Genomic DNA, 27015 nt, shown 5'->3' on the forward strand with positions numbered 1-27015 from the left:
TTTTTAGTGAGCCCAGGCTGGAGAGCAGCTGCTGGTAGGGACGCAGCCCCCTGCTCCCTGCCTGTTGGGCAAGGGTTAGCTGGTCTGAGAACGGGATTGATTCCAGTGGGAGGCTGACTCCTGTCTCAGGAAAGAGATCCACCAGGGGATTCCCCCTCTCCCCCCGCCCACACATAACCAGCACCAACCACTCCCTGTCAACATGTGGCTTCATTGTGTCGACATGGTACACTCATGATATTGGGCCGCACCAGCACATGACTCACCTTCAGCTGGTTCGTGATCTCACAGGCCTGTCACAGTCCCAGGTGCCCTTCGCACTGAGCCAAGATCCCTCTCCTGGTCCCCAGTGCCATAGAAGCTGGCAAGCTGCTGTATCGGCCCTTCTGCTTTCATAGAATCATAGAACTGGAAGGGACCTTGAGAAGTCATCTAGTCCAGTTCCCTGCACTCAAGGCAAGACTAAGTATTATCTTGACCATCCCTGACAGGTGTTTGTCCAACCTGCTCTTAAAAATCCCCAATGGTGGAGATTCCACAACCTCCCTAGGCAATTTATTCCAGTGCTTAACCACCCTGACAGTTAGGAAGTTTTTCCTAATGTCCAACCTAAACTGCCCTTGCTGCAATTTAAGCCCATTGCTTCTTGTCCTATCCTCAGCTATTAAGAAGAACAATTTTTCTCCCTTCTCCTTGTAACAACCTTTTATGTACTTGAAAACTGTTAACATGTCCCCTCTCAGTCATCTCTTCTCCAGACTAAACAAACCCAGTTTTTTCAATCTTCCCTCATAAGTCATGTTTTCTAGACCTTTAATCATTTTTGTTGCTCTTCTCTGGACTTTCTCCAATTTGTCCACATCTTTCCTGAAATGTGGCGCCCAGAACTGGACACAATACTCCAGTTGAGGCCTAATCAGCGCGGAGTAGAGCGGAAGAATTACTTCTTGTGTCTTGCTTATACATCCCAGAGTTATGTTTGCTTTTTTTTTGCAACAGTGTTACACTGTTGACTCATATTTAGCTTGTGATCCACTATGACCCCCAGATCCCTTTCCGCAGTACTCCTTCCTAGACAATCATTTCCCATTTTGTAATAATCTCTCTATCCTACTCAAGATTCCCTTGTTTATGCATCCAAGGATCATATTCGCCTTTTTTGCCACAGTATCACACTGGGAGCTCATGTTCAACTGACTATCTACCACAGTCCCCAAGTATTTTTTAGTACCACTGCTTCCCAGGACAGAGTCCATTCCCCTCACCCGGCCATAAGTCTGGCCCGCGTTCTTTGTTCCTAGATGGATACATTTACATTTAGCCATATTAAAACACATGTTGTTTGATTGTGCCCAGGTTACCAAGCGATACAGCTCGTGCTATACCAGCGACCTGTCCTCTTCATTATTTACCACTCCCTCAATTTTTGTGTCATCTGCAAACTTCATCAGTGATGATTTTGTTTTTTCCAAGTCATTAATAAAAATGTTAAATAGTGTAGGGCCAAGAGCCAATCCCTGCAGGATCCCACTAGAAACAGAACCATTCAATAATGATTCCATGTCTATAATTACATTTTGAGATCTGTCAGACAGCTTTTAATCAATTCAATGTAGGCTAAATTTTATATTGTTCTAGAATTTTAATCAAAATGTTGTGTAGTACCAAGTCAAATACCTTACAGGAGTCTAAGTATATTATATCAACACTATTATCTTTATCAACCAAAGTTGTAATCTCATAAAAAAAAATCAAATTAGTTTGACAGGATCTATTTTCCATAAACCCATGTTGATTGGTATTACTGTAATTATGTTACCCTATTTTAACTGTGTATTACTGAAGTCTCATATCAACCATTCCATTATCTTGCCTGGGATCGATGTCAGACTGACAGGCTTATAATTATCTGAGTATCAGAGGGGTAGCCGTGTTAGTCTGAATCTGTAAAAAGCAACAGAGGGTCCTGTGGCACCTTTAAGACTAACAGAAGTATTGGGAGCATAAGCTTTCGTGGGTAAGAACCTCACTTCTTCAGATGCAAGTAATGGAAATCATAATTATCTGAGTCATCCCATTTACCCTTTTTAGATATTGGTACAACATTGGCTTTCTTTGTGTCTTCTGGAACTTCCCCAGTGTTCTGAGACTTATTGAAAATCAATATTAATGGTCTAGTGAGCTCCTCGGCCAGCTCTTTTGTAACTCTTGGATGCAAGTTGTCTGGACCTGCTGATGTTAAAATGTCTAACTTGAGTAGCTGCTGTTTAACATCCTTGTGAGATACTAGTGGAATGGTATGATGACGTGTAAAAACCCCACACTGAAGAGCAAGGTGTTAAGGAAAAGCTCCGGGCCCAGGCAGCCTCCCCACAACCACACCTGCAAAGCCTGCGCAAGCTGGAGGAGAGGCTTGAAAGGAGAAGCAGAGCAGCTCAGAAGGAGGCAGGCAATGGAAGGGAGCAGATAGCTGCTCTGAATTCTTGGGAGAAGTAGGCCCTGGAACTCATTGCCAGAGACTTGAGCAAACCTACAAAAAAGAGGCAGAGGACTGATTATGCAGGTCAGAGACTTTACTTGACACTTTTTGATTTACACTGTGTGGAAAAGGAGACTTGTGTAGGAAGTAGTTGGGGGAGGGGGCTGATTAGCACCCCAAGGTGCAGAGTGTAACTGCCCACCATTGGGCCCTGGACCGGAGCCCGGTGGAGAGGGCAGTGCTTCCCTACCCATTCCAAGAAGACATGAGAACAAGAGTCTTTACCTTGGCGAAGAACCCAGCTGGGGAAGACCTGACCGTTCGAGGGCCCAGACCCCCCAAAGTCCCTGTGCTAAAGGGAAGGACTGGAAACCCTTGAAGGGGCATTGAAGGACAGGATGATATTTGTAACTGGGAGGTGACCTGCCACACCCCTGCTTGCTCACTAGGCAGCACTGTTGGTGGTGTTCCATCTTGTACAAATCCAAAGAGAGTTATCACCTTATGATGAGACTATATCATCTGTTTTTTCCAAATACAGAACAGAAATATTTATTGAACACTTTTGCCTTTTCTGTATTGTTACTGATATTTCTACCATTTCCATCTGGAGAGGGATCCATACCACTGTCAGGATTCTTTTTGTTCCTACTATACTTTAAAAAACCTCCTCATTTTCCTTAACTCTGCTAGTGACAGATTTCTCCCTTATCAATTTTCTACAGTTCCTAGTTTCTGATTTATATTATCAACTTCCTCTTTCTTCCATTTGTGATCTATCATTTTTTGTTATTTATAGCTGTCTTCACTTCCCCTGTAAACCATGTCAGTTTTTTAAACAATATGGCCTTCTTCCTCGATTGTGGCTTTTCAGGCATCTAGTAAAGTGTTTTTAAACAAGTCCCAATTATCATTCAAGTTTTTCCGATTAAATTCTTCCTCCCAGTTGATTTGACTCATAACTGTTTGCAGTTTTGTGAAACTGGCTCTTTTAAAGCATTATATATATGATTACTGGTCTGGACTGTATTCTATTTGCACATTATAAATGTGATCATACCATGACCATTGTACCTAAGCTAACATTAACTAATAGTTCTGTGATCAGTTCCTCTTTATCTGTCAAGATGAGGTCTAATATATAATTCCGCCATGTTGGATGCAACACTTTTTGACTTAGGAAATTGTCAGCTGTAATGTTCAGAAATTCCAGGAATGTTTTAGTACTGGCAGCATGAGACTTCCAGCTGTATGTTTCTCAGATTAAAGTCCCCCATGATCACATAGTTTTTCTCTCTACTACACGGGCCCTGGTTACGTTCTTCCTGGCCAAGCCCATGGGCTCAGTGAGCGTTTCCCGGAATGTACTCCACCTTCACCACCAGTTTCCCATTCATCTTTCCCTCCCATTTGTCTCTCAAGTCCCGGGGTCCCCTCACTTTTCTTCCAGACACCAACTCAAAAGGGTGGACCCCTATGAATTTCTGGGGCAGTGAGAGTTTTGCAGCCCCTTCGCCTGGTGCACTGGCCCCCCTGATGTTTAGAGGGAGGGACATGTACTTCTGGTGAACCACCAGCTGCCCCCTGATCCTACAAGGTTCAGTTTTCCCGGTAGCAGATCCCTTTTCTTACAGGGATCTTTCCCTGCAATTCTTCCCCAGGGTCTTGCAACACCGGGGCCCATAAGGACCCTCAGCTTTTTCAAGGAGGAGTTCTTCTGTTGCTTGGTCTGGAGTTCAGCTGCTGGGTTCGGGCCCAGCCCTCGTAGGCTGTGCCTCAGTTTCCACACTTCTTGGTCTCAGCCCTGTTCCTGATAACTCACCTCCCCCCACTGGAGGTTCCACGCCCCCTGCTGGGTAGATTGCTGGTGCCAGGCCAAGCGCCCTCTCTCCCCCTTAGCCACAGCCAAGACCCAAGGCGCTGGCTGGCCAGGTCTCCAATCCATCCCCCATCAGCACCTCCTCAGGTAGCTGATTATGCACCCCAACCTCTTTGGGGCCAGCTTTGGGCCCCCCATTTCATATGTATCTTCACTACAGGACCTTAACTTGGGGTCTGATCACCCCCTTCAGGGTTAGGTATGCATTGGGCACTACTGGATATGGGTCCACCACCTCAGCTGTCGTCACCTTAGCCCCCATCTAGGCAACAAGCCCACTGCTTTGGTTACAGCATCAGAGCCAGCATGAGCCACCTCTTCCCGGTGTAGGACCAGCCTGTCACACTCAACTCCAGGGATCTGGCTGCAGATAGGAAGGTAACCCAAGCCTCACAGATCTTCCTTTGTGCTACTAGCTAGGGGGAACATCCCCTCCTCCTCAGCAGACGGGCCATTCACCTGCACACTGGCTCCCGCCCTCTCCACCTTCCTATCTCTGGGTTCAGCTCTTTGACTGTTACAGGGTCTGGAGCCTGTCTTAAAGAGACACAGTCATCCAAGGGTACATCAAAGTTGATGTGTTGAAAGACGCCAGCTACCAGCCCTCCTCCCCCCCTCCCATCCTTCCTCTGTCTGCACAGGAATCTGAGCCATAAGGAGGGCGAATGGCTTTATATTTGGGACCTTCACCCAAGTTATACAGTTCCTCAGCATCTGGTGGAGTTGCACCACACTGACAAGAATTCTCGGTCCCAGAATGTCTCCGCCCCGTGAATATCTCCCAGTTGATCACCACCTTCTGCTCCCACCAGGTATCAGAGGTGCCTGAGCCCAGGGGTGTATAACAAGACCTATCTGCTGGACTTGGGGTGGAAGCCTGTCTGCCACTCCTCCTTGGCCAGCTCTGCCCCCAGGAGCTGGCTGGGTGACTGCTTCCTCCAAAGGGATAGAGCTGTGGGATAGACATACAGCTCGCTGTCTGAGCCTGTATTACAAGGTTGTCTTCCCTTTGCCAAGTTAACCCTTTGAGGGCTCTCTTGGGCCAAGATTTCCTTTGTTTTTAGGCATTGCACCACCTTGTGTTCTTTTGCCTGCAGTAATTACATTCCAGGTCCCTCGGGTCCCATATGGGGGTCTGCCTACTCTGGGATTTGTGGGCACCCCTGCATTGGCTTCCTAAAGTCCCACCTCTGAGAAGTCTCTGGGTGACTCCCCTTCTGAGTCCCTGACTTGAATCTCCCCCAACTCCAGATCTGCTGTTTATAAATTCATTTGCCAGCATACATGGTCCACTAACCACATTTTAAGGTCTAGATGGCAGATGTTAGACAATTGCTCCAATCCCATCAGATTATACATGTCTTTGTGGGGATATTCTCCCAGTGGGATGGTGACCTCCTTGTAGGTGATGCCTGGGGTCTTGCATAATCCTGGAAATGTTTTCTACATCCCTCAGGGGTCAATTCAAACTTGAGCAGTCACGCCTGTTTGAACCGTTTTTAGTCCCCGGATTCTGAACACCTTTATGGATTTAGGACCAAGTATGGGGGTGGGGGTTAGAGAGCAGAGCTCATCCATAGGATCAACTGAGTTTGAATCAGAAGCCTTCTCACAAGCAGCGAGGTCGGCATCCATATCCCTCCCCCATTACACTGGGGCACACTTTGGAATCTAGGCTTCCTGCTGAACTGGTATCATGGGGTCCTTCCCACTTACCCCATGGAAAGTCCTATTTGCCTGCCTCTCCTCCAACTCCAGTTCCTGTTTCCGCTGCTCCAAGGAGTTTGCTAACCTGCTAGCCTCCGCTCCTCTAGCTCCTTCACTCCCAGCTCCAGTTTCCATCTCTTCACCTCCACTGGAGGAAACTCAGGTTGGGATGTCCCCCTCCCAACCGGGGAACTGGGTCTGATGGACCCACAGCTGCTGCCCTGACTGCCCCCCGCTACTCCCAGGCTCTACAGGCATCTGGAGAGCCCCACTGGGGTCTGGCCCTTGCTCTTTGGACTGGTCACTCTCTACCAGCCAGGCAATCAGCTGCTCCTGGGTGAACCTCCCAACGCACAGCCCTCTCTCCCTGCACAGACGTGCAAGGTCCCTTTTAGGGAGCTGGTTCTAGGCCCTTTCCTTGCTGGTTCCTTCAATTCCTCTTGTCTTATCTCTGGCAGCCACTCACTGCAGAGCCTCTCCGCTCACAGCCAACTGTCTACAGGGTGCATCCACCAACTGTCCTCTACTACCAAGTTGTCATGGACTCACAGGACTCCTGCTCTGTCTCAGCTCCCTATGGTCCCTGGGAGGAACCCCCTTCAGTGCGACAGCTCTTCTCAGGGGGTAAGCTGTAAGCCCTCTCCACCTCCTGGAACTGCACCTCTCTGAGCCTCCAGTACGCCTGTCTCTCCCCGTGGGCTCCTCAGGGAGTCCACTCACTCTGGACTCCCAGGGCCTCCATTCCCACAGGGAATAATGCAACCCTGATCTCTAGACCGGAGCGACTCTCAGCCAGCATAAAACAGGAGGGTTTATTGAGCGTCAGAACACAGCATAGGAAACTCTCAGGGCCTCAGGCCTGGCCTCCCTCAGCACAGTACATCTAAGTCTCCCTTGCATCCAGGTGGGCTCTGGCTGCTCTCTCGCCCTAGTCCAGAAGTCCCCTCCTTCCAGCTGATCATCCCATATCACCGGCCACAACAGCTCAATTAAGAGGTCGCTGGAGCCCTCTGTCTTCCGTCCTTTGTTTCCCTCTGGCTGGAACTGGCTGGTCAGGTCACTGGGGTCCTCTATCCTCGGCCCTTTGTCCTCCCACTGGCCAGAGCCGGCTGACTGCCAAGCTGGGGTAGGCCTCCTGGTCACCCGGTCACCAGTCACTAGGCAGTTGTCCGGGGTCCCAGCTGCTAGGCGAGGTCCCAGCTGGTCTTCTGTAATAACAAACTCCCTCTCCCAGCACCTTGTTAAATACACCACACAAAGGGAAACTGAGACCTGCCCATTATTCATGCAAAACACTAAGAAAATCCCCCACTTTGTCCAGATCCTACCCCGTGTATATGACACTCTGGTCAATGGGAGCTTTGTGCACACAGTGGCTGGAGGATTGGGTCCTTAATACTGTCTGAGTGCTAGATGGTTGGACAAAGCCTGGAGATGAACTCCCTTCTGTCCTGTGATGGGACCTGGACAGTCCTTCACCTTTGGGGAACCCATGCCCTGGTTTCAAGCTGATGTGCCCAGCACCAGGAGTGCGGAGTTCTCTGAAAACACCACTCCAACCTGATGCTGCTTGTTCTGTATTTATCTGGCCAACCACCTTTCTTCTTCCCAGACTCAAGCACATTGGAGCTGTACAGGACCAAGCTGAGTCTGTCCCAAACACACCCAGCGACTGAGAACCTCATTCTTCCTGATAGGAAGGGGCAGGGCTTCAATCAATCTGAGTGGGGCGTGTTCTGGTGTGGACAGAAAGCACGACGTGAATTCATGCCAGTGATGGGAATTGTAGCATGAACAAGGGAATTGGTTGGTGCCTTTATACCAGTATTAAGCACTCACTGGTGGCAAGACAGAAGGCTGCCTCAGAAGCCAAATGTTGTAAGGGGTGTCTAGATTTGGGATGGGGAGCTGTAGCTACTGGTGATCTTAATTAATTAGAAAACACCCATTACTAACCAAGGCTGGCTGAAGCTAGCTGCTCCCTTCTGCTTGTAACCACCTTGACAGGATGCTATGGCAACGAGGAAAGGGAGGCAGAGGGTGCTTAGCAACTAGAAGGGGCTGACAGCAGGATTTTGAGAGGGACAGTTGAGAAATGGCAGCTGGAGTGTTGAATGACTGACTGGGAAATAACAGAATGAATGTTCCCCTTAGAACATGACTTAGAAGCACACAGCTGTACGGCATGTGGGGGGACAGCCAACTCCATGCAGACAACACCCACATCCTGGACAAACAGATAAACTCCCACAGGGTGTGAGCCATTGCCAGTTATTACAACAAGAACAGGAAGTGGCACAACGGGAATCTCTTTCTCCTGTTGCCTGCTACAGCTGTCACCTGGGTAAAGTACAATGCTTGCTAATCTGTCCCCGTGACTACAGGAGTAGGAGGTGGCATGAAAAGATTCCATGTCCCCTGGCGACAGTTGTAGTGAGTTCAGGAAGTGGCATTACATGAATTGGGTCCCACAAGAACAGTTGTAAAAAGAACAGGAAGTGGTATTATACAACTGGTATCCTGGGAACTGACCTGTTAGTGAAATGGTGAGGGGTTGTGGCAGGTCAGGCTTGAGATGCAGCAACAGAGCTGAGAATACAATCCCGGACTGGAATAGCAGTGTACTCTGAGGAGCCTGGGGCATAGCAGGGGCTCCTGGTCGGGATTGAGGGGTGTCATGCAAGCTGTGTGGGTGCCAGACTGGAATATTGAGGGGGTTTCAGGTCAGTCTGGAGATGACTCACAGAAGATGCTTGTACAGTACTAGGTTGAATATTGATTTATTTTTTAAGTGCAGGCCAATCTTCTGGTTAAGGTTTTATGTTAGACTTACATGTGAGCTAAATAGTTCTTCAAGCCAAACAAAAATGCTGCTTGAGAAAGTACAGTTTGAAAAACTGCTTTGAGATGTTTTAGCTCATTCGCAGGGAAACTGGAGTCACCTTGGTTATGACACTCACATCCATGCACATTTTGTTCTGGTCGCCACTGATTGGAAGACCGGGTTATTAGCTTTCTTTCTTGAAGGCACTTCTGTTTAAAAATCCAAGTGACTTTGACTTGGCGAGGGATGGATTTTAGCTTGTCATCAGTTTAGCCGAACTTGAGGACTTAGGAGTCAAGGCTGATGCTTCCAATTTAAAGTTAGTATAGTAGCTCTGCCATTAGGAACAAAAAGTTAATTTCAAAGCCTGGAGCATGAATCAGCTCATTTTTGTCTTAAAATGTTAAGTGCCAAATATATTATCTTCTGCCCTAGGTTCTGCTGATTTAGAGCCCGAAATCAGGATTGCAGGCTGGAGATGGTGGATTTCAGATACTACACAGCTTTCAGGAGTGCACTATCTAATCCATGCACGCCAGTTTAAAGAGGCAGAGAGGAACCCCACCTATCAATCAGAAGCAAATGGCAGAACCTGGAGAGAGATGTGGACTTTGAGAGAGAGAGAGAGAGAGATTATTGTAAAGATCAGTGCAAGATTTTGCCTTCAGATATAGCCAGAAAATCAATCTGGAGAAGGCAGTTGAGAGGTCACTTTGAGAGGCCCAACAGAGCTCGTAACCTCTCTGAGTTGGGCTTGAAATGTCCCGTCTTATTTGGAGCGCAGTGGAGATGTTGGTCATTAACAGAAAGCAAAAGCAGCATCACCTTGGCAGCAGGTGGATAGAATCTGGAAGGGAGACGTGGGTTTTTAGTAGACTTTGGACGGAAAGCACAAAAAGGGCCTTCAGCCAGGAACAAGTTGGAATGTGATTTGTGAGCTGCTTGTAGTTGCCGCCTTAAAGAGTCAGGCTTCGCTTGCTGTTAGGATCAGTTAAAACTTGGCTCCTTGGAGTCACGTGCGTGTTTGTGACATGGTTGGCTATGGGTTATCTAGCTACAAGAAGTGGCTCCCAACAGCAATACTGGGACAGTGTGCATAAGGGTTGGAAGGCTGGCCGACAGTAAATGAGACGGGCTGAAAACAAACTCTAATTTATGATATCCATATTGTAGTGCTGTGCTATCATCAATGTATCTATCCCCCACCACTCCTGAAAGGGAGGGAAATGCTATTATCTCCATTTTACAAATGGGGAAACTGAGGCACAAGCACTCAGCCAGGTTCACACAGGGAGTCTGTGACAGAACAAGCAATAGACCCTGGGTGTGTCAAAACATAGGCTAGTGCCCTAGCAATGGGCCATCCTTCGTGTGTTGATCTTATTGTAATCACAGTCAGATATTAGACAAAATTCAGTGGGAGTTACACCTGCTTACACCAGAGCTGAATTTGGCCCATTGACTCAAATATCAAGACTACATACCATGTTCAAAAACCAAGTTGGGGAGTTGGGGAAAATGGAAGCCAATGGTTTCAGAAGCAGCAAAATCCGCCTCTAAATCTCCTTCCCTCCCCCCCCCCGCCCCGCACTCAGGAGAGCTCTCTGCCATCCTCTGCACTTGACCCCGTGTGGAGCATGCTTGGCTGGCTTCCAGAATTCCACACATGCAGTGTGCACTAGAACCGTGTGGAGCGGAGAGGAGTCTGTGTCCTTAGTGGATGAAGCAGACTCTGCAGGAGATCTGATTCTGTAACTGGCTCAGGAGAGGAGGCCTCTTTAAAAGTCAATTAGAGGACCGTAAAAATAAATCAGACTAGGACATTATGGGGCTGCCAGCAAATCTGGACGAGGTCAGTGTTGCTGAATGTTTGCTGTTGAGTGGATTCTGGATGCTTTTGATTGGGAGAACTTCTCTGTCTCTGGCTCAGTCTGATCTAAAAGCTAACCCTAGAATAGCTCTTCTAACATGTCAGTCTAAGGCCTCAAGCAGTGAAGTAGTACAGGAAGCAGAATACACAGGATTGGGCGCTGAACTGCAGGTTAGGAGACCTGGGTGCTAATCTCTGTATGCCCCTGTGTGCCTCGGTTTCCCCATCTGTAACATACAGATAATAATATCACCCTTCCTTTGTAAAGTGCTTTGAGATCAACGGATGAGAAGTGCTAAGTAAAGAAGTCAGCATACTGGTCTGGATTATAAACTACTGCTTTCCTAGGAATGCAGAGAGTTTGTTCCAGTTAAAATGTCCATTAAGGCATTTACATTGGTGGGTGTTGCACACTGGATGGAGATCCTGCAATCAGCCCATTGTGTAAATTGGATGCACGCTTTGTGGGACTCGGAGGATGAATGGCACTTTGTCGCATGCCTTCAATATGCAGGGAGGGGCGGGGAGGGAAGGATGTGGGCTAAGGACCACTCAATGGCCATGCAAGGAGCTGGCGGCTCTGTTCTGTGTGCGTGAGTGTATGAATGGGCCTCTCTAAACCCCAGTTAGCTGTGAGAATTCACTGACCAGTATTTTCATAAGCCATAAAGAATTTCAGAGATGAAATAGCACAAGCAATTATGAGGAATACGATTGAGCTAGATTGTGCCTTTAGGGCACCTGCCTGCCCTGGAGAGGGCAAAGAGGGACTTTGCAATGCCAGCAGCTCCTGGAGGAAGGCCCAGAACCTGCATGGGTGCTGGGGGACCACACACAGCACTGGCAGCTTCCCTGGTTGGTGCATATGAGGTTTCCCCTGGGCCTTCTGCACTGAGTCTGGGATCGGGCCTGCCCCCTGCAGAAGGACGCTTCGGCTGAGGAGGGCGGCTGCTCACAGAGCTTGGCACCATCTAACCCAAGAGTTGAGTTTGTACAGTGTTATGGATAGTCCCAAACTTACCCCTGGAGTAGCACCATTAAAGTACCTGCTGATGTATCCACAGCACAAGGCTGAGGTTACTGGGGTGCTTATATTGGTCCCAGAAAAGCTATGACCTCACCCACTTTGTCTCTCTAATCGCCTAGGACCGACAGGGCTACAACAACACTGCACAGATATAGGAGCTAGGTATTACTCTATTATTAGAGCCTCACCGGGCCAGCACTCAGGGGTTAAGCTGAGCTGAAGGCCACGGGACTGTGATCCAGTCAGTCCAGCAGGGAAAGTCTCCAGAGTTCTTCTATCTTGGATCCTCTCTCTGGACCAGTGGTGGCTATAAACCAATGCAATTTCTGCGGGGTGCTGCACCCAGGCACAGCTCTCTGGGCCACCAGCTGAGCAGAACCCCCCGTTCCCCATTCAAGGGCCTGGCTCCACTTCAGTGCCACCAGTCCATGTCAGAGGGGAAATTTCCTCCCTGCTCTGAAAGCTGTTTCAGCTCCACAGGGCTGGAGACAGCTGAGTCAGGAGACCAAGGAGAAACGTGCTCTGCACAAGTGGAGAAGAGGCTGGAGGGGGCCTTTCAGAACCAAGGGAGAGCCCTGGACTTGGGCATCTCTGGAGAGAGCTTCTTCTGCAGAAGAGTCATCCTCCCTCCCAGCGTGCTGGGTTAGTTTTTCTGTTGAGCCTGCTGCTGGTCCTCTCCACTGACCATGCTCCTGGGACCCTTGTACACCTGCTTAGACCAGAATCATGGGCTAGGTGAACCTTAGTGAGTCTGTCCAGGGAATCTGTGAACATTTGGCTCTGGGGGTCTAAAAGGATTTAAAATTGTCCAGCTTGTCCCAGTCTGATGCAGAGGACGGGAGGGAGCAAGCAGGGGTATTGGGAAAGAGAAGAGAGGGCACAGTGGGGCGGTGGGGGGGTGTCCCTGTGGCAAGACGTGGCTGGCTTCTTTCAGAGCGGGAGATGTGTCAGACATTGCACAGCTGGAGAGCAGGATATATACGCAGGGCAAGTCTTCAATTATATCCCTTTCCCTAACAGGAAAGGCCCCTCTGCCCAGCAGCAGGAGACAGCCTGGTGGGGTAAGATGTGTCACTGAGGGTTACAGCTCTGCCTCCAAACTCTAGGTTGGGCATCAAACAAAACCAAAGTGGGGAACACCCAGATCCCACCCCTCATACTTCCAGCCAGTTCTGCGGCCTAGTAGCAGTGTCTAGAGCTGAAGCCTCCTAGGACATCTCTCTTCAGAGAGCTGTGGAGAGCCAGGTAGTGAGCTGCAGAAAGGACAGTGAGCCTGGAGTCAGGAGCCCAGGTGCCTTAGCAAGATGCAGTGGAAAAAGTTTTGTTGCAAGACTTTACCCGAGGCTTCTGTTTTTGTTGCAGTGACCATCCTCTGAGTCAGCTGGTCTCGGACTCGGACTCCGAGATGGACAGCACGGAGCAGCTGGCACTGGGCAGCACAGACACGCTGTCCAATGGGCACAAGGCTGACCTTGAGGCTGCCAAGCGCCTGGCAAAGAGGCTCTACAACCTGGACGGATTCAAAAAAGCAGACGTGGCTCGCCATTTGGGGAAGAAGTACGTGTGGGTATTATCAGGAGAGGCTGTTCATCCAGGGCACTGCTCAGTCACTGAGGAGACAGAGCAGCCTGCTGCATGCATAGGTGCTGCCACAGGGGCATAGGAGCATGCAGAGAATGGTAGGAAAGAGAGCCACACCCAAGGACAGACTGCCCTTAGCAGGAGCTCATGGGAGCATTCCTCACAACCCACATCTAAAAGGCCACGTATGCCCAAAGTTCATACTGCATTCAGGCTCCAGGGAGAACTCAGAATATTGCCCTCTGGAGATCAACGCAATAAACCTCAAAACTGGAGACTGTATTGGGTGTGTCCACCCCCATCGCACTTTCCACTGTCCTATCTCATGTCTCCTGGTGTGGTACTAAGTGCTTTAAAATCACTTGGTGATTACCTGTTCTGTTCATTCCCTCTGAAGTACCTGGCATTGGTCACTGTCGGAAGACAGGATACTGGGCTAGATTGACCTTTTGTCTGACCCAGTATGGCTGTTCTTATGTTCTTAAAATCTCCTCTGTTCCCCCCACCCCCATCTCCATCCCTCCCTCTCTCTCTATACTGGTCTGTCATTGTGGTCTGGTCTATTCAACTCTCTCTCCCCTCTCTTTCAGTAATGAGTTCAGTAAGATGGTGGCTGGGGAATATCTGAAATTCTTCGTGTTCACTGGGATGAGTCTGGACCAGGCTCTCAGGTCAGAATCTTTCATGGGGACGTGTATGTTTTTAGGAGCCGTTCACCATCAGAATCTATGTGCGCCCCAGCAACACGGGCCATCTGCAGTTCAAGAGCAAAAGGTCCCCCCTCCCCCCAGGCTGGCCCTAGACCCAGCACCAAAAGATGGTTGCAGAGCCATTCACCTCTCAAGAAGATTTCTCCTCTTACCCAAGAAATGTAATTTTTCCCAAGGACCATCTCCAACATGGGAGCCCATCACGTGGGCTGGTGTCTAAGAGCATGGGAGGAGCATACCAAACCTTACAGTCTAGTGGAGGGAGATGTCATGGATTCTGGATCCCCTCCAGCCACAGCTGAGTTTCCACAATCTCAGTCTCTGAGCCCAGACAGTTCTGGGATGGGTTCAACCGCTGTTCCCATGCAGACTCTCCTACCTGATGTAGAGTTCTGGGATGTGCACATGGGACTGTCTCGTCACATGCTTGGTGGGGAATCCTCCAAGTGGATGAAATAACAATGTAGGAGTTCTGGGCTTCCTGTTGCACGCACTGGTGTTTTTCCTGTCAGTTACAGAAAGGACAATGCTCTACTCCTTGACAGGGTGGGGCAGGGCAGATGGTGTTTGGTTTGATGCATGACCCACTCTTCTTCAGGTCCTTTCTGAAGGAGCTGGCCCTGATGGGGGAGACTCAGGAGAGAGAGCGAGTCCTGGCTCATTTTTCACAACGCTATTATCAGTGCAACCCCAATGCTGTCTCCTCTGAGGGTGAGCTACCATATGGCCGTGGCTGCGTGTGTGTTTGTAAACCTGGGTGCAGATTCCCTGACCAAAACTAGGTTAAGCTGGAGTTAAGGCAGAGAGCACGTGCCAGTACCTTACAGATAAATACATCACAGGGATGTTGTAATTATTCCCAAACTAAATGTTGCAAACCCAGGAAATTCAGCGATAAGGCTTCACTGAAAGCCAGACACGTTATGACCTAGACATGCACAGTTAGGACACTCACCACCTGTAACTCTGTAGTAGATCAGCACCAGGAGAGAGAAAGGAGCTACTCTAAGTGTAAGTGTGTCCTTGGATGTCCGAGTCCCGTGGCTCAGGACTGCAGGGACTTTCAAAGAGAAGTAGCCAGGGTAACCGGATGCTCAAGTGGCCACCAGCAGTTGCCCAGATCTCACTATTTCATCTGGACTTTTTACATCCTTGTTTCTTTCTTGACTTAATTCACCACCGCATGCCTGCATGTCCTCACCTTGAATCAACCTTGAGTCAGCGCCATGTACATGGGGATTTAGGGCTCCCTGGGTGCCAGATGCCATGTCAAAGGTGACACGGTTCTGTAGCATTAATTCTGGCTTCACTGCTCTTCTATTGTGTGGTCCTGGCCCCAAAGCAGCTGTGCAAAATCCCATCAAGTGCAGCTGCTTTGGGGCCGGGACCACACAATAGAATTAAATGGAACTTCAGCCTGCACAGCTGATCTGAGTGGTGCCCAGAGCTGCATACTGCCCATGCTGTGCGCCCTGAGCTGCACGGACAAGGGGCATGGATTGGTGTTGGGCTGGGAATGCTCTCCGAAGCTGTATCCAGGTCAGCACCTTCTCCAGTGCCCAACCTGTGTGCCGGTTGTGGGGGAGGGAAACACGTGGGAAACAAACATCAATCAATCACCTATCCATCAATCAGGCGACCCATCTCTGGAGGCATGGATAAATGGAGTGAACAGCCACATGCAGAGGGGTGCTTTGGGGGGGCTCTGATCACCTTTCTTGTGCTTGTGCTGCAGATGGAGTCCACACACTGACCTGTGCCCTGATGCTCTTAAACACAGACCTCCATGGGCATGTGAGTACCTGCCAGCTCCAGCGCCCTGCCTGCTCTGCTCCTCCACTAGGCGTCTTCTCATCTGGGAGGGGGCAAAGTGGCCGTTGTCTGACTGCGTGTGAGCAGAAGGCACCGGGGGTATGCAGGAGCCAGCCTGTTAGCTGTATGGGGGCATCAAGGGGATGGGAAGGAGAAGCAACGAAGAGTGGAGAAGGTGTGATGAGCGCATAGAAAAGGTTGCAGGAGAGAGAAGGGCATTGGCAAAGCAGCAGCAAGCCGAGACGGGGCTGAGGAGAAGAGAGGAGTGGGGAGGAAGACAAGGGAGGAGAGTGAGGGGGATGGGAAAGAAATCATTGAGTGGCCTCGGGTCTCTGAATTTTGACAGGAATGGCTTTTTAAAACTCCCTGGCCCTTAGCAATGGGGGCTGTGTTCTCCATATCTCCAAGTGGCCTTTCATGAGATCCGGGCAGTGCTGCTCTGTAATGCTTGGCTGTCCTACCGCCATGGTGCAGGGGGGCTCTCCGCCCAGCCGCTGTTCCCATTCCCCAAAGGTAACTAGCCACATTTCTCTGCCCCTGTCACCCCCAGAACATCGGGAAGAGAATGTCCTGCTCTGACTTCATTGGGAACCTGGAAGGCCTCAACGGAGGGAGTGATTTCCCCAAGGAGCTGCTCAAGGTAACTCAGATCAGTCTCCCCAGCTGAGCCAGGCCAGCTGGAGTTAAGGCTGGGATCCCTCTTAGAAAACTGCTCTCATGCCGCCTCCTACTAAAGGATTCCCCCTGGCCTGGCTGGCTCATTCCGGCGTTGTCTGGGGCACTGAGTGGGGTGCAGTCTTGCACCCAGAGCAGACTGCATAGGCCAGGGGTTCTCAAACTGGGGGTTGGGACCCCTCAGGGGGTCATTGGGTTATATGGGGGGGGAGTCACAAGCTGTCAGCCTCCACCCCAAACTCCACTTTGCCTCCAGCATTTATAATAGTGTTAAATATAAAAAAGTGTTTTCAATTTATAAGGGGGGGATCTCACTCAGAGGCTTGCTGGGTGAAAGGCGTCACCAGGACAAAAGTTTGAGAACTGCTGGCATAGGCAGCATTACCTGGGCAGCGGCTTTCCCTAGAGCAGGTGTATGCTAGGAGGGGCAATTCATTGTCCTGAACTATGGTTGTAAATTGGTGCAAAGCAAATTTCTTTCCATGTGCCATGGTCTGGCATCCACTAGAGAAACTAACCCCTGTACAGCCTCTTGCACATTTGTAGGATGCTCTGTATCCACACACAATGCCCCAGGGTTCAGAAAACCACTAAAAAGAACAGTGTCTCAGCAGAGTGAATAACTGGGCAAAGTTTAGCTGGTTCAGACTGAACCTGAACCGGTTTAGTGCCTTGTGGATGCAGATAAGCTGAAAGTCCTGGGAAGGTCCCCAGTAAACCAGTGGCCCCACATGGTGCCCCAGAATGCATTGCTTCTGGAAGCTGAGCCAGGAATTGTGGGATAGATGCCCAGAAGGCATTGCAACTGAAGAGGATTAGGACACCACTAGTGTAGATGCGGGGCAAAACTGACACTAACTCAGCATGGGTAATGCCAAGGCAGTGACCGGCATGCACTGCAACTGGTTCAAGCTGCTAGCGTAGACTGAGGCCCATTGCTCGGGTGGAACCCTCTTCCTGGCCGTACACCGAGGTAGAGCACTGCAAATGCACCATTCCTAGCAGTCAGCGGAAGAGGCATAGGCCCACTGTGTTGTACCTCTCCGTCCTGCCCCCAGAGCCAGGCATCCATCTAGAACAGGGGTGGGCAAACTATGGCCCGGGGGCCACATCCAGCCCTTCAGACATTTTAATCTGGCCCTTGAGCTCCTGCCAGGGAGCAGGGTTCAGGGCTTGCCCTGCTCCAGCGCTGCAGCTGGGGAGCGGGGTCAGGGGTTTGCCCCGCTCTGCAAGGGCCGTGCGGCTCCCGGAAGCAGCAGCATGTCCACCCCTCGGCTCCTATGCGTAAGGGCAGCCAGGGGGCTCCATACACTGCCGCTGCCCCAAGTGCTGCCCCTGCAGCTCCCATTGGCCTGGAACCACAGCCAATGGGAGCTGCAGGGGCGGCGCCTGCGGATGGGGCAGGGCGCAGAGCTGCCTGGCTGCCCCTCTGCGTAGGAGCTGGAGAGGGACATGCCGCTGCTTCTGGGAGCTGCTTGAGGGAAGCACCGCCCGGAGCCTGTACCCCTGACCCCCTCCCGTGCCCCAATCTCCCGCCCCAGCCCTGATCCCACTCCTGCCCTCCACACCCCTCGGTCCCAGCCCAGAGCATGCTCCTGCACCTCCAACCCCTCATCCCCAGCCCCACACCAGAGCCAGCACCCCCAGTCAGACCCCCCTGCCCCAGCTCGGAACCCCCTTCCATACCCTGACCTCCTCATTTTTGGCCCTACCCCAGAGCCCGCACCCCCCAGCTAGAGCCCTCATCCCCTCCTGCATCCCAGCTCCCAATTTCGTGAGCATTCATGGCCCGCCATACAATTTCCATATCCAGATGTGGCCGTCGGGCCAAAAAGTTTGCCCACAGCCCTGCCTGCTGTGTTGGCCCAGCGTGTCTCTGGCTGTTGGGGATGTTCTGGAGGCGGCTCAGTAGAGGGCTGCTGTGCCCAGCTGCCTCAGAATGGGAGTGTGGGGGTGAGGGTCCCAAGAGCTAATGACCCACAAGAACAGGGGCGGATGGAGCGGGGGGGTCCACTTTCTCTCCCAGCACATGCACTGTGACAGGTATGGCTTCCCCTCACTGCTAGCCTGGCTGAGCTCCGCTGCCCTCCCTTTTGCGGATCCAAATCAAGCTCAGCTCCCTGGGGCCCTCCGTCCTCCCAAAGAGCGAGACTACGACGAACAGCAATGGGGTGCTGCTGGCACTGTGCGCGGCAGCACAGGGAGGGCAGGATGGTCTAGTGGTTAAAGCAGAGGTGAGGCAGACAGGAATTCCCAGCACTTACTTGCTATGTGACATAGAGACACTGAGCAGGGTGCCGTGAGGCTCAATCTGGGGATGATTGTGAAGTACCTTGACGCCAACAGATGGGAGGTGCGAGAGGAGGGCAGCGGCGTTAGCAGTGGCAAGCTGCCTGACAGAGCCTGCCGTGGTGCTGGTGGCAGGGATGCCAGGCTGCAGCCTGCCTTGCCCCCGCAGGAGGTGGTGGGGAAGGGGAAGGTGGCAGCGGTTTGATGGTGACTGCACCAGGCCATTACAGGGCGATGGTGACAGCAGCTCGAGATGGCTTCTGCAGGGCTGACTCACAGTGTGGAAGGAAGCTGGCCGCCTCCACCTGGGAGCGTTTGCGCCGACTCCGCAGGGAGTCACTTAGCTCTCGTGACTAAGCTGTTGTGTGGGAAAGAACAGCCTCCCCCCACTCTCCCATCCTGGGCCCTGAGCCACCAGCGCTGCACTGGCCCTGCCCCTTGCAGGCTGTCTCCGTTGACCTCGGCTCCTCACCGGGCCCTGGATGTGTCTAGGGTGCTGCCGTAGCTTATGCTGCAACCAGGATTGAGCCCAAGGAACCAAACCAAGCCAAAAGGCACCTGCATCTCTGAGCGGCTGCTCCTCAGCCCCACCAGCTCAGCGGTAGCAGGGTGCATAAGTGTGCCCCTCACACTGTGCGGCTCCAGTCCTTGGGGCGATGTGCCCTACGGCACAGGGGCTGCCCCTGACATGCAGCTCAGCCTTCCTCTAACTGCCTCACCTGCGCAAGCGATCTGAGTACATGCATCTCATGGTAACTGGCGCAGGCGGGGGCCAAAACATCAGCCCACGTATATGCTATTGAAGTGCTTGTGTCTGGCAGCTGCACTGGGCAGCGTCAGCCTGCTGAAAGCCTTCCAGTCCCCCTAGGGCTAGCAGGAGCCAGAATGACCTTGTGATTAACCCATGAGCCTGGGAAGCAGGAGGCCTGGATTCTATGTCATTAAAACAGGGTGTGGCCCCATGTCCCTGTGCCTCAGTTTCCCCATTGTTAAGATGGGGATTATTATAGTGACCTGTGCAATGCTTTAAGAGTGGCAGCTGGAAAGCACCAGACAAGCAGGAAAGGCTGATGCTGCAGCGTTCCAGGGGCACTAGTACTGGTAGATAGTTGGTGAAGAGTTAATAATGGGGAGGAAATCTTGTTGATTCTCCCCGGTTCTGTTTTTGACCTTTCCTGGATTGCTCAGTGGTTCCAAACTGCACAGGCCTGGCTCTCAGCCCGCTGATCCCACGGCTTGTGGGCTTTGGGGTACTGTGCAGCTGGCACAGGACATGCTCTGCACACATTGTGCTGGACAACATTCAAGAACTCTCCACTATGGGTCACCCCAGGCTGCCTGATCCTGTTCCCCCCTCGGGGCTGCATGGTCCTCCACTCTCACAGTCCAACTGCCTCATTCTCATGGTGTCTAGCTGGGGGCCAGGCAGGGATGTTTACCCAGGCTTGCTCTGTACTATGACCAGAGCCTCAGCCAGCTCCATCAATTACCCCATTGGTAATCAGGCATGACTTCATTCATGGCCAGGAAGTTACGCAGGTGTAAACTGGCTCAAGTTAGATCAGAACCAGGCCAATTCTGTCTTAAAATTGTAACTTTAGAGAGAAGCTTCTTTTGGCAGCTCAGTAGATTCGGAGCCGTCCCTCCCATGAACACAGAACTCGCTAAGCAGAGACCGGAAAGAACAGCCTTGGCAAACACAGCTGATTTGTATCAGGGAAAAACAAATGTGAAACACCAAGATTTCAGAGGCGCAAGTGAGCTGTGATGCAGGGCTGGTGAAAGGTGCACTGATCTCACAGGGCTACGGCCAATGTGACAGCTAGCCAGAATGCTCCCTGCTGCCCTCACCCATTGGGCTTCTACTCCCAGCTCGATTTCCAAGCCCTGGACTCCTGCCCAGGATGGGTGGTGTGTATGACTCAGGGTGGGACTGTTGCAAAGTCTGAGGTCCTTCAGCACCCCCCCCATCCCCATCTGTTCAGCCTAGATCATTACTATAGGCATGGAAATAGTAAATGCTAAGCCACCATGTTAAGGCAAGATGCAAACAGCTTTTGATCCCTTGTGAGCCAGGATCTTGGTTTGCAATGTGATCTGAGGCACCAGACCTCGCACCAAGGACAGGGATAGCTTTCTCTAGCTGGCTGTGCTGTGAACACAACTGGGATGCAGCATTCAGGTCTGGGCAATAGCAGAAACAATGGCTGGGCTTTAAAAAGGGATGCTGATTTATAGCAGTTGAGGATCTGGCCTAGAGGATCTACCCCTTTCCCCTGCTGAGCTAAGAGCGCCGCGTGTAACTGGCCGGTGAGGGAGGTTCGTCACTGACAAAAAGCGACTATTTCCACCACAGACGAAAGGCCCCAGACAAGCTGCTTTTAAATAAGGCGGTATTAAAAAGCAGAGCTCACTACAGTCAGACCATGCTTCTGCCACTTTTCTCCAGCCTCTTGCTTGGGAACAGGGAGCAGGAGATGTTTGAAATGAAGTGCATGGGGGCTCAGCCAGGAACTAGCGGAGATAGGAGGAAGAGCTCACAGTACTGCTGCCCCCACCTCCCTGCCCCCTGGGTGCATTCACAACCCATGGACCAGCAGAGGTGCTCGCTTCCTGAGGGTAGTAGGAGGCTGGCAGGCAGACGTGTGGGGTGAGAGGAAAGCCCAGCACTTGAGGGCAGTAGAGAAGAAATCCTGGACAGTGCCAGAGAGCTGAGGGGCGAGGGGGGTGATGGAAAGGAGTGGAGAAGGGGCATAAGTGGGACATTCCACTCCACAGACCAGTGGAGGCTCCCTGGGACACCAGTCCTCCAGATTCCTGCAAGTGTGTGGGGGCTCGTTGGGCTGCCACCACTGCATGCCCCAGCAGGCCCCTTTGAGCCCCTCGCAATTGCCCCTGGTTCACTGAGAGTGTTGTTAGCCTGGTAGCTCCCAACTAGCCTACATATGCTCATCAGCTCTCTGACACGCTGGCATAGGGCTGTCTGGAGACCAAGGAGCCTAGTTAGCCTTGACGCACAGCTGCCTGTCTAATTATAGCTCACCAGGAACACACAGGATTTGCAGAGGAGGGGCGGGGCTGGCTGACCTCTGAGGAGCTTCCTGAAGCTTGCTAAGACATTGGCAGAGGGTCTTGACGTGCCCCTAAAGTCTGCAGGGAGAGGGCATTGGGGAAGGTCCTCAGAAGATCCTCTGATCCAACACCAGGAAGTTGGTGCAGTTAATTGGGTGGCACTCTGCTCCACTTCCTAAGGTAGCTAGTGTTGTCTCCCTTCACGTGGTCCCCCCACAGAGAGAGGGGGATACTGCTCCCCCTTACCCCAGGAGCCCCTATTCTCCCCATTGCCTCCTTCCCTTGGAAGGGATCCCCTGTCTTCTGCACACCTCCTCATTATTTGTAGGGCAGTAGCTAGGTGCTGCACACATGTACATGTACATCGTGATGATGCCTGCACCAAAGAGCAGTAGGTCATAGCTCAGTATGGAACTCTTTGTATAGACAAGTCCTGACTATAAGAGGAGAGAGATCAGGTGGAGCTGCCACATGTGGGGAAGCACATGGTAACAGTGAGCTGCAATCAGCATGGCAAGCAGCAGTTACCGTCTGTAGTAGTGGGGCTTCTTTCCTGCAGACCGCAGGGAAGTCAGCAAGAAGTGAGAGAACGGCCTCCTCAAGCTCCACGTGTGCCACACTCCCATCTTAAAACTCTCATAAAAACTAAGGAAATTCACAGACAAAAACTTTGTTAAGGTGAAGGCTGAGCATATATAACAGTAACTTCAGAGATGGAGAGCCATACATGAATGTTACTAACTGCTAGACAAGAAATGAAAAATCAAGTTTAAACTTACAAGAAACCCAAACATTTGAAAGCATGGAAAGTCACAGTTCAGGGACACAAAACCACCTTAACTCCGCCCCCTTTCGAATCTCCAGAGAAAATAAACTCAAACTGTGCTATCCATATAAGAGGACACAAGTATATAACCACAAATTCAAATGCTTTACTCTCAACCATAGCTGTCTATGGTTGTGCCATCTCCAGCCTCCTTTACTGATACAGACAACACCAAAAACTCCTACTTAACCAATTCCTGCTTGGGCAATCAATAAGCTTTCAGTCCCCTCTCCTCTTCCTCGTGGGACTGGGCCTTTTGTTGCTCTGGGCCATTCACTGATATGAGGTGCATTGACCACAGCCAGCCTAGCCACAATGGAGACATGAAACCAGTGATAAGCCAATACGCTATGGTGCCCATTTTTAATACCCCACTTTCTCAAAATTTAAGCCATAGACTTCAGACTCCTTAGGAAAGAGTCCTTGAGCCCAAACCAACACAGCTTACAAAGTAACTACAAAAGGAACAAAGCTGGAATGATGGAATTGCTAGAATTGGTCTAAATCTGGTTGTGGGTTTGGTCTGGTGGTGGCCTGTGATGTACAGGATGCCAGATTACCTGATCTGGTGAGGCTGTCTGGCCTCAACCTCAGTGAGCTCAACCCTGCGTTTCCATGTTTTGAAATGTTTGGGTTCCCTGGTGATTGACTTGAGCCCTGAAGTCCCTGAGTCTCCAGTGGCCATTAGTCCTTGAACAAAACAGTCTGAGATGGATTTGCTCCTCAAGTTACTGATCTGCTCGCTCAGCCTTAAGTTCCCCTTTCCCGAAGCCTTTGCCTGTGGTGTGAGTGAGGCAAACCACACCCCAGTACTCCAAAGTGAGTCGCAGCGTTTGGTAATTGTATGAATGACCCTTTGCATGGCCATAGTTCCTGCCACCCCACTCAAAGCACCTTAAAAAAATTAATGAAGTCTCATGAGCCACTCGCATCCCTTGTGGGGGAGGCAAGGAGCATCACTGTACAACTCAGGAACAAAAGCATAGGAAGATAAAGCGCCCAAAGTCGCATGGAAAGTGATTTGAGGAGGTGGGACGAAAACCCTGATTCCCAGAGCTGAGCCTTAACCACAAAACCCTTTCCCCTCCCTCTCACTAATCCCACTAGCATGCTCTCTCCCGCAGTCCATGAGGACCCCTGTATCTTTGCCCGCTGAGGATCCATGTGACCAAAGCTCATCAGTGGACAATGCTTTTGCCATGTGCTCAATGACTGCTGCAGTCAGGTGCTGCCCGGTTCCCCCAGTCTCCTGCAGTTTTCTCTGGTGTTCACTATGCCAAACATGTCTCGTTGGGAAATTCCCCCTTCTTGCTGGCCCCCTTCTCGCCATTATGGATTACATAACACTCACTCTTATACAGACTCCGTGGAGAACAGCTCTTAGCATCTCCGCACAAAGGAGCAGCTGCTCTTTATTACATCTATTTCCTATCCTTTCACCAGTGGTTCAGCCAGCCCACCAATGTTCCCCTTGCCTCTTGGTTGTTAGTTTTCCTTACCGGGGGAGGAAGGGTGGTCGTGTGGTCGATTGTGCCAAGTACCTTTTCTGTACAACTGAGATGGGGAGTTCTTTGTAGCTAGATAGGAGGCTGGCAGCTGCTCTGAAGTGTGCCCAGCTGGCTATGGCCCCATGGGGCCATCTGCCTGCTGGGGATTGATGGAGTGCAGAAATACCCTGGCCATGCTCCTGTCCCAGGCTTGTCCCCCTACGCTGGGCAGATTCCCTGCTCCCTTTGCATGCAGGCAGCTGGACGCAGGCCTGAGCCCAGTCACCTTGGCTACATACGCTCAGCACACACTGACATCAATGGCACTTGCCTGCATGACACCAATGGTGAAATGTGGCCTTTAGGCCCTCTGTGCTTGTTTCCTCATCTGCAACATGCAGCTGAAAAGCTCTGCCTCCCAGGGCGTGTTCGTGGTAACGTGTAAGTGATCCTTGGCTATGGGAGTGCTGGCTCCTGCGCAGAAACATGGCAGAAGCCTTTTGCTAATCGAGGGGCACAGTTGGTGCAGCCATTTGCAGTGTTTTGTTCACTGTTCCTAAGGTCTCCAATGGGTTAGGGGGTGCTGCTTGGGCCCTGTTGGACTGGGCTCATGTATTTTGGATGCTCTGGCTGTCAGCTCCAACCTGAAGCTCCCCAGCATAGAATTCCCAAGAGCCTGTATAATCTCTTCAGCATTACAGGCATCCTAATGGACGATCAGAGCCATTTCCTTGATCCCTCCAGTCTGGTTAAGTCAGTTCTCACAATGGATCCAGAGAGGCCCAGGAGCCTGTCATATGTCCCCTATGCAAGCCGCTGAGAGCAGAACAGAGACATGACAAGTTCCAGCTCCTGATATTGTGCCTGCGTGTAGGAGTTCTGCCAAAGAGCTGGATCCCCAAACACTCTCAAATGAGACACTCTCCCGCTCGCTGTATTTCTCTCTCTATATAAAATGAATCACTTCACCCACCACTGAATTGCAGCCCCTCTGGGGTGGAATGTGGCAGCTGTTTAACCACAACAGTTTAGGGCACGAAGTGAAGCTGAGTACCTTAGCCAATTAAAACTGCAGGGGGGGTGGATTGAAGGAGCCAGAATGTGTTTGCTCAAATACGTAGTTGGCCAAGAAATAGAGCCTGGTGCCATGGGAGTTAGGCACTCAAATACCTTTGAGGACCTAGGACTCAGTGACAAGGGCTTCAGTCTTACATCTCACCTGGAAGCCAGCCAGCAGTAGTGTAGCTGAAGCACTGATTTAGTGCTGACTCAAAAGAACACCCCTGTCCCCGCACTAAATCACCCACCCCACCTTCAGGAAACAGTTTACGTTATCCCTAGGCTTGTCCTCACCCTGCTGGGCTTGTGAGATCAAAGCCTATGGTAGCATGGCCTGTAGGTAGAGAGAAAAGAACTTAAGGAGGCTGGCTGTTGCCGAGTAAGCTTGTTTAGCAGAGCAGGCTAGGAGCAGAAGCTGTGAGCTCCATGGTGGGACTGCAATTATCCTCCTCGGAGGTACAGAACTGAGACCCAGATGGTATGAGACCCGGGGCTGTGGTCGGTGCTGGCTAGACTACAGACTGCCCTTCTAGATGTGAACAGAACGTTTTCGCCTGCAGCCTTTGTGAGCAAAGGCCAGTACTGATCTCAGCGATGACAGGAGTTGACACCATGTATCTGTACAATATAAAGGTCAAGGCAAGTGACTGAACCCTGGGAAAGGAGGCGTGGCGCTTGCATTGAGTTGGAATGTTATGCCCTTTTTTGGGCAATATATTTTAGTGCCTAGATATCGCAGTGACTGGTGCTATACAAAAAGAATGGCTAGACATGCCCTGTATAGTATTGCATAAGGGCTCCGGCCAGGACGTCCAAGTGACTAGTGCTTGGTTTTCAGAAGGCAAGTGCTCAGCAGATGCCCTTTTAAGGCATCTCAAGTTGAGCCTGGCAAAAATCCCTGATTACATCTTCCAACCTGGGTCTCCCCATCTCCTCCTGATCCCATCCCTCCCTCTGGACACACTCCATAGCCGGTGTTTCAGGCCGGTGTGACCAACCCCCCTTCCCCACGGAAGTTAAGGAGGGATTTTCAAAGGCGCCTGGGGGAGTTAACAGCTTAACTCCAGTTGAAATTCCATGGGAGTCAGATGGCACGCTCCCTTTGAGAATCCTAGTGTAAGTACTTATGATTGGACCCACTGTGGCCACTGCCATGGTCAGTGCACCAGGCGCCATCTTTGGCAGCAAATGCCGGCTAATCTCTTCATGGAGCAGCAGTGTGAGAAGAGCAGCAGGGCCAGCTGAACCCAGCCGTGGCGGGGGCAGCCTGAAGTGCCTGGCTGCTGCTGGCTCGAGCTCATCGCCTGCCACCAATGCATCACATCCAAGCCCTTGGGTACACAAAGGCCTGCCTACGTGTCTTAAGACCTGACCTTTAAGAGCGGAGCGTGTCAGTGTCATGGATAATGGCCCTGCCTCTGATGGCATCTTCTCTCTGAAGTGGCACCGTCAAGCTTGGACAGCGTGATGACAATCCTCGCCGGCTCTGATCACGGTGGGGGTGAGTGCCAGGCTTGCTGAACGCCCTCCCTGGAGAGAGAGACACCCAGAAAGAGGTGACATTACTCTACATATAAGACCCTGTGAAAATTCCAGGCCTCCACAAACCCCTGCAATCACAGGGTTTCGGATCAGGACTTGGACACCAGCCACACCGCTCTGAGGAAGGACAACCCCATTCCTAGAGCCATTCATCCCAAAGGAAATGGTGCTTTCCG

General features: G+C 51.2%; 1 protein-coding gene and 1 long non-coding RNA gene across 2 annotated transcripts in view; one reads left to right on the top strand and one right to left on the bottom strand.

The window, feature by feature from the left end:
* PSD (pleckstrin and Sec7 domain containing) overlaps positions 1-27015 on the top strand; it is a 107973-nt gene that overhangs the window by 62543 nt on the left and 18415 nt on the right. Inside the window, exons 6-10 of the mRNA XM_034776477.1 lie at positions 13149-13343; positions 13958-14038; positions 14676-14788; positions 15813-15871; positions 16440-16529. Of these exons, the coding sequence (XP_034632368.1) occupies positions 13149-13343; positions 13958-14038; positions 14676-14788; positions 15813-15871; positions 16440-16529 (538 nt within the window). The remainder of the gene's footprint in view (positions 1-13148; positions 13344-13957; positions 14039-14675; positions 14789-15812; positions 15872-16439; positions 16530-27015) is intronic.
* On the bottom strand, positions 6929-26859 carry LOC117880367. Its single transcript, XR_004646514.1, has 3 exons — positions 26671-26859; positions 14457-14582; positions 6929-7302 (listed from the first exon to the last, which is right to left on the bottom strand). It is a non-coding gene; the product is annotated as an uncharacterized LOC117880367 (long non-coding RNA).

The sequence above is a fragment of the Trachemys scripta genome, chromosome 7, assembly GCF_013100865.1.
Source record: "Trachemys scripta elegans isolate TJP31775 chromosome 7, CAS_Tse_1.0, whole genome shotgun sequence".
In the NCBI taxonomy this organism is placed as follows: Eukaryota; Metazoa; Chordata; order Testudines; family Emydidae; genus Trachemys; species Trachemys scripta.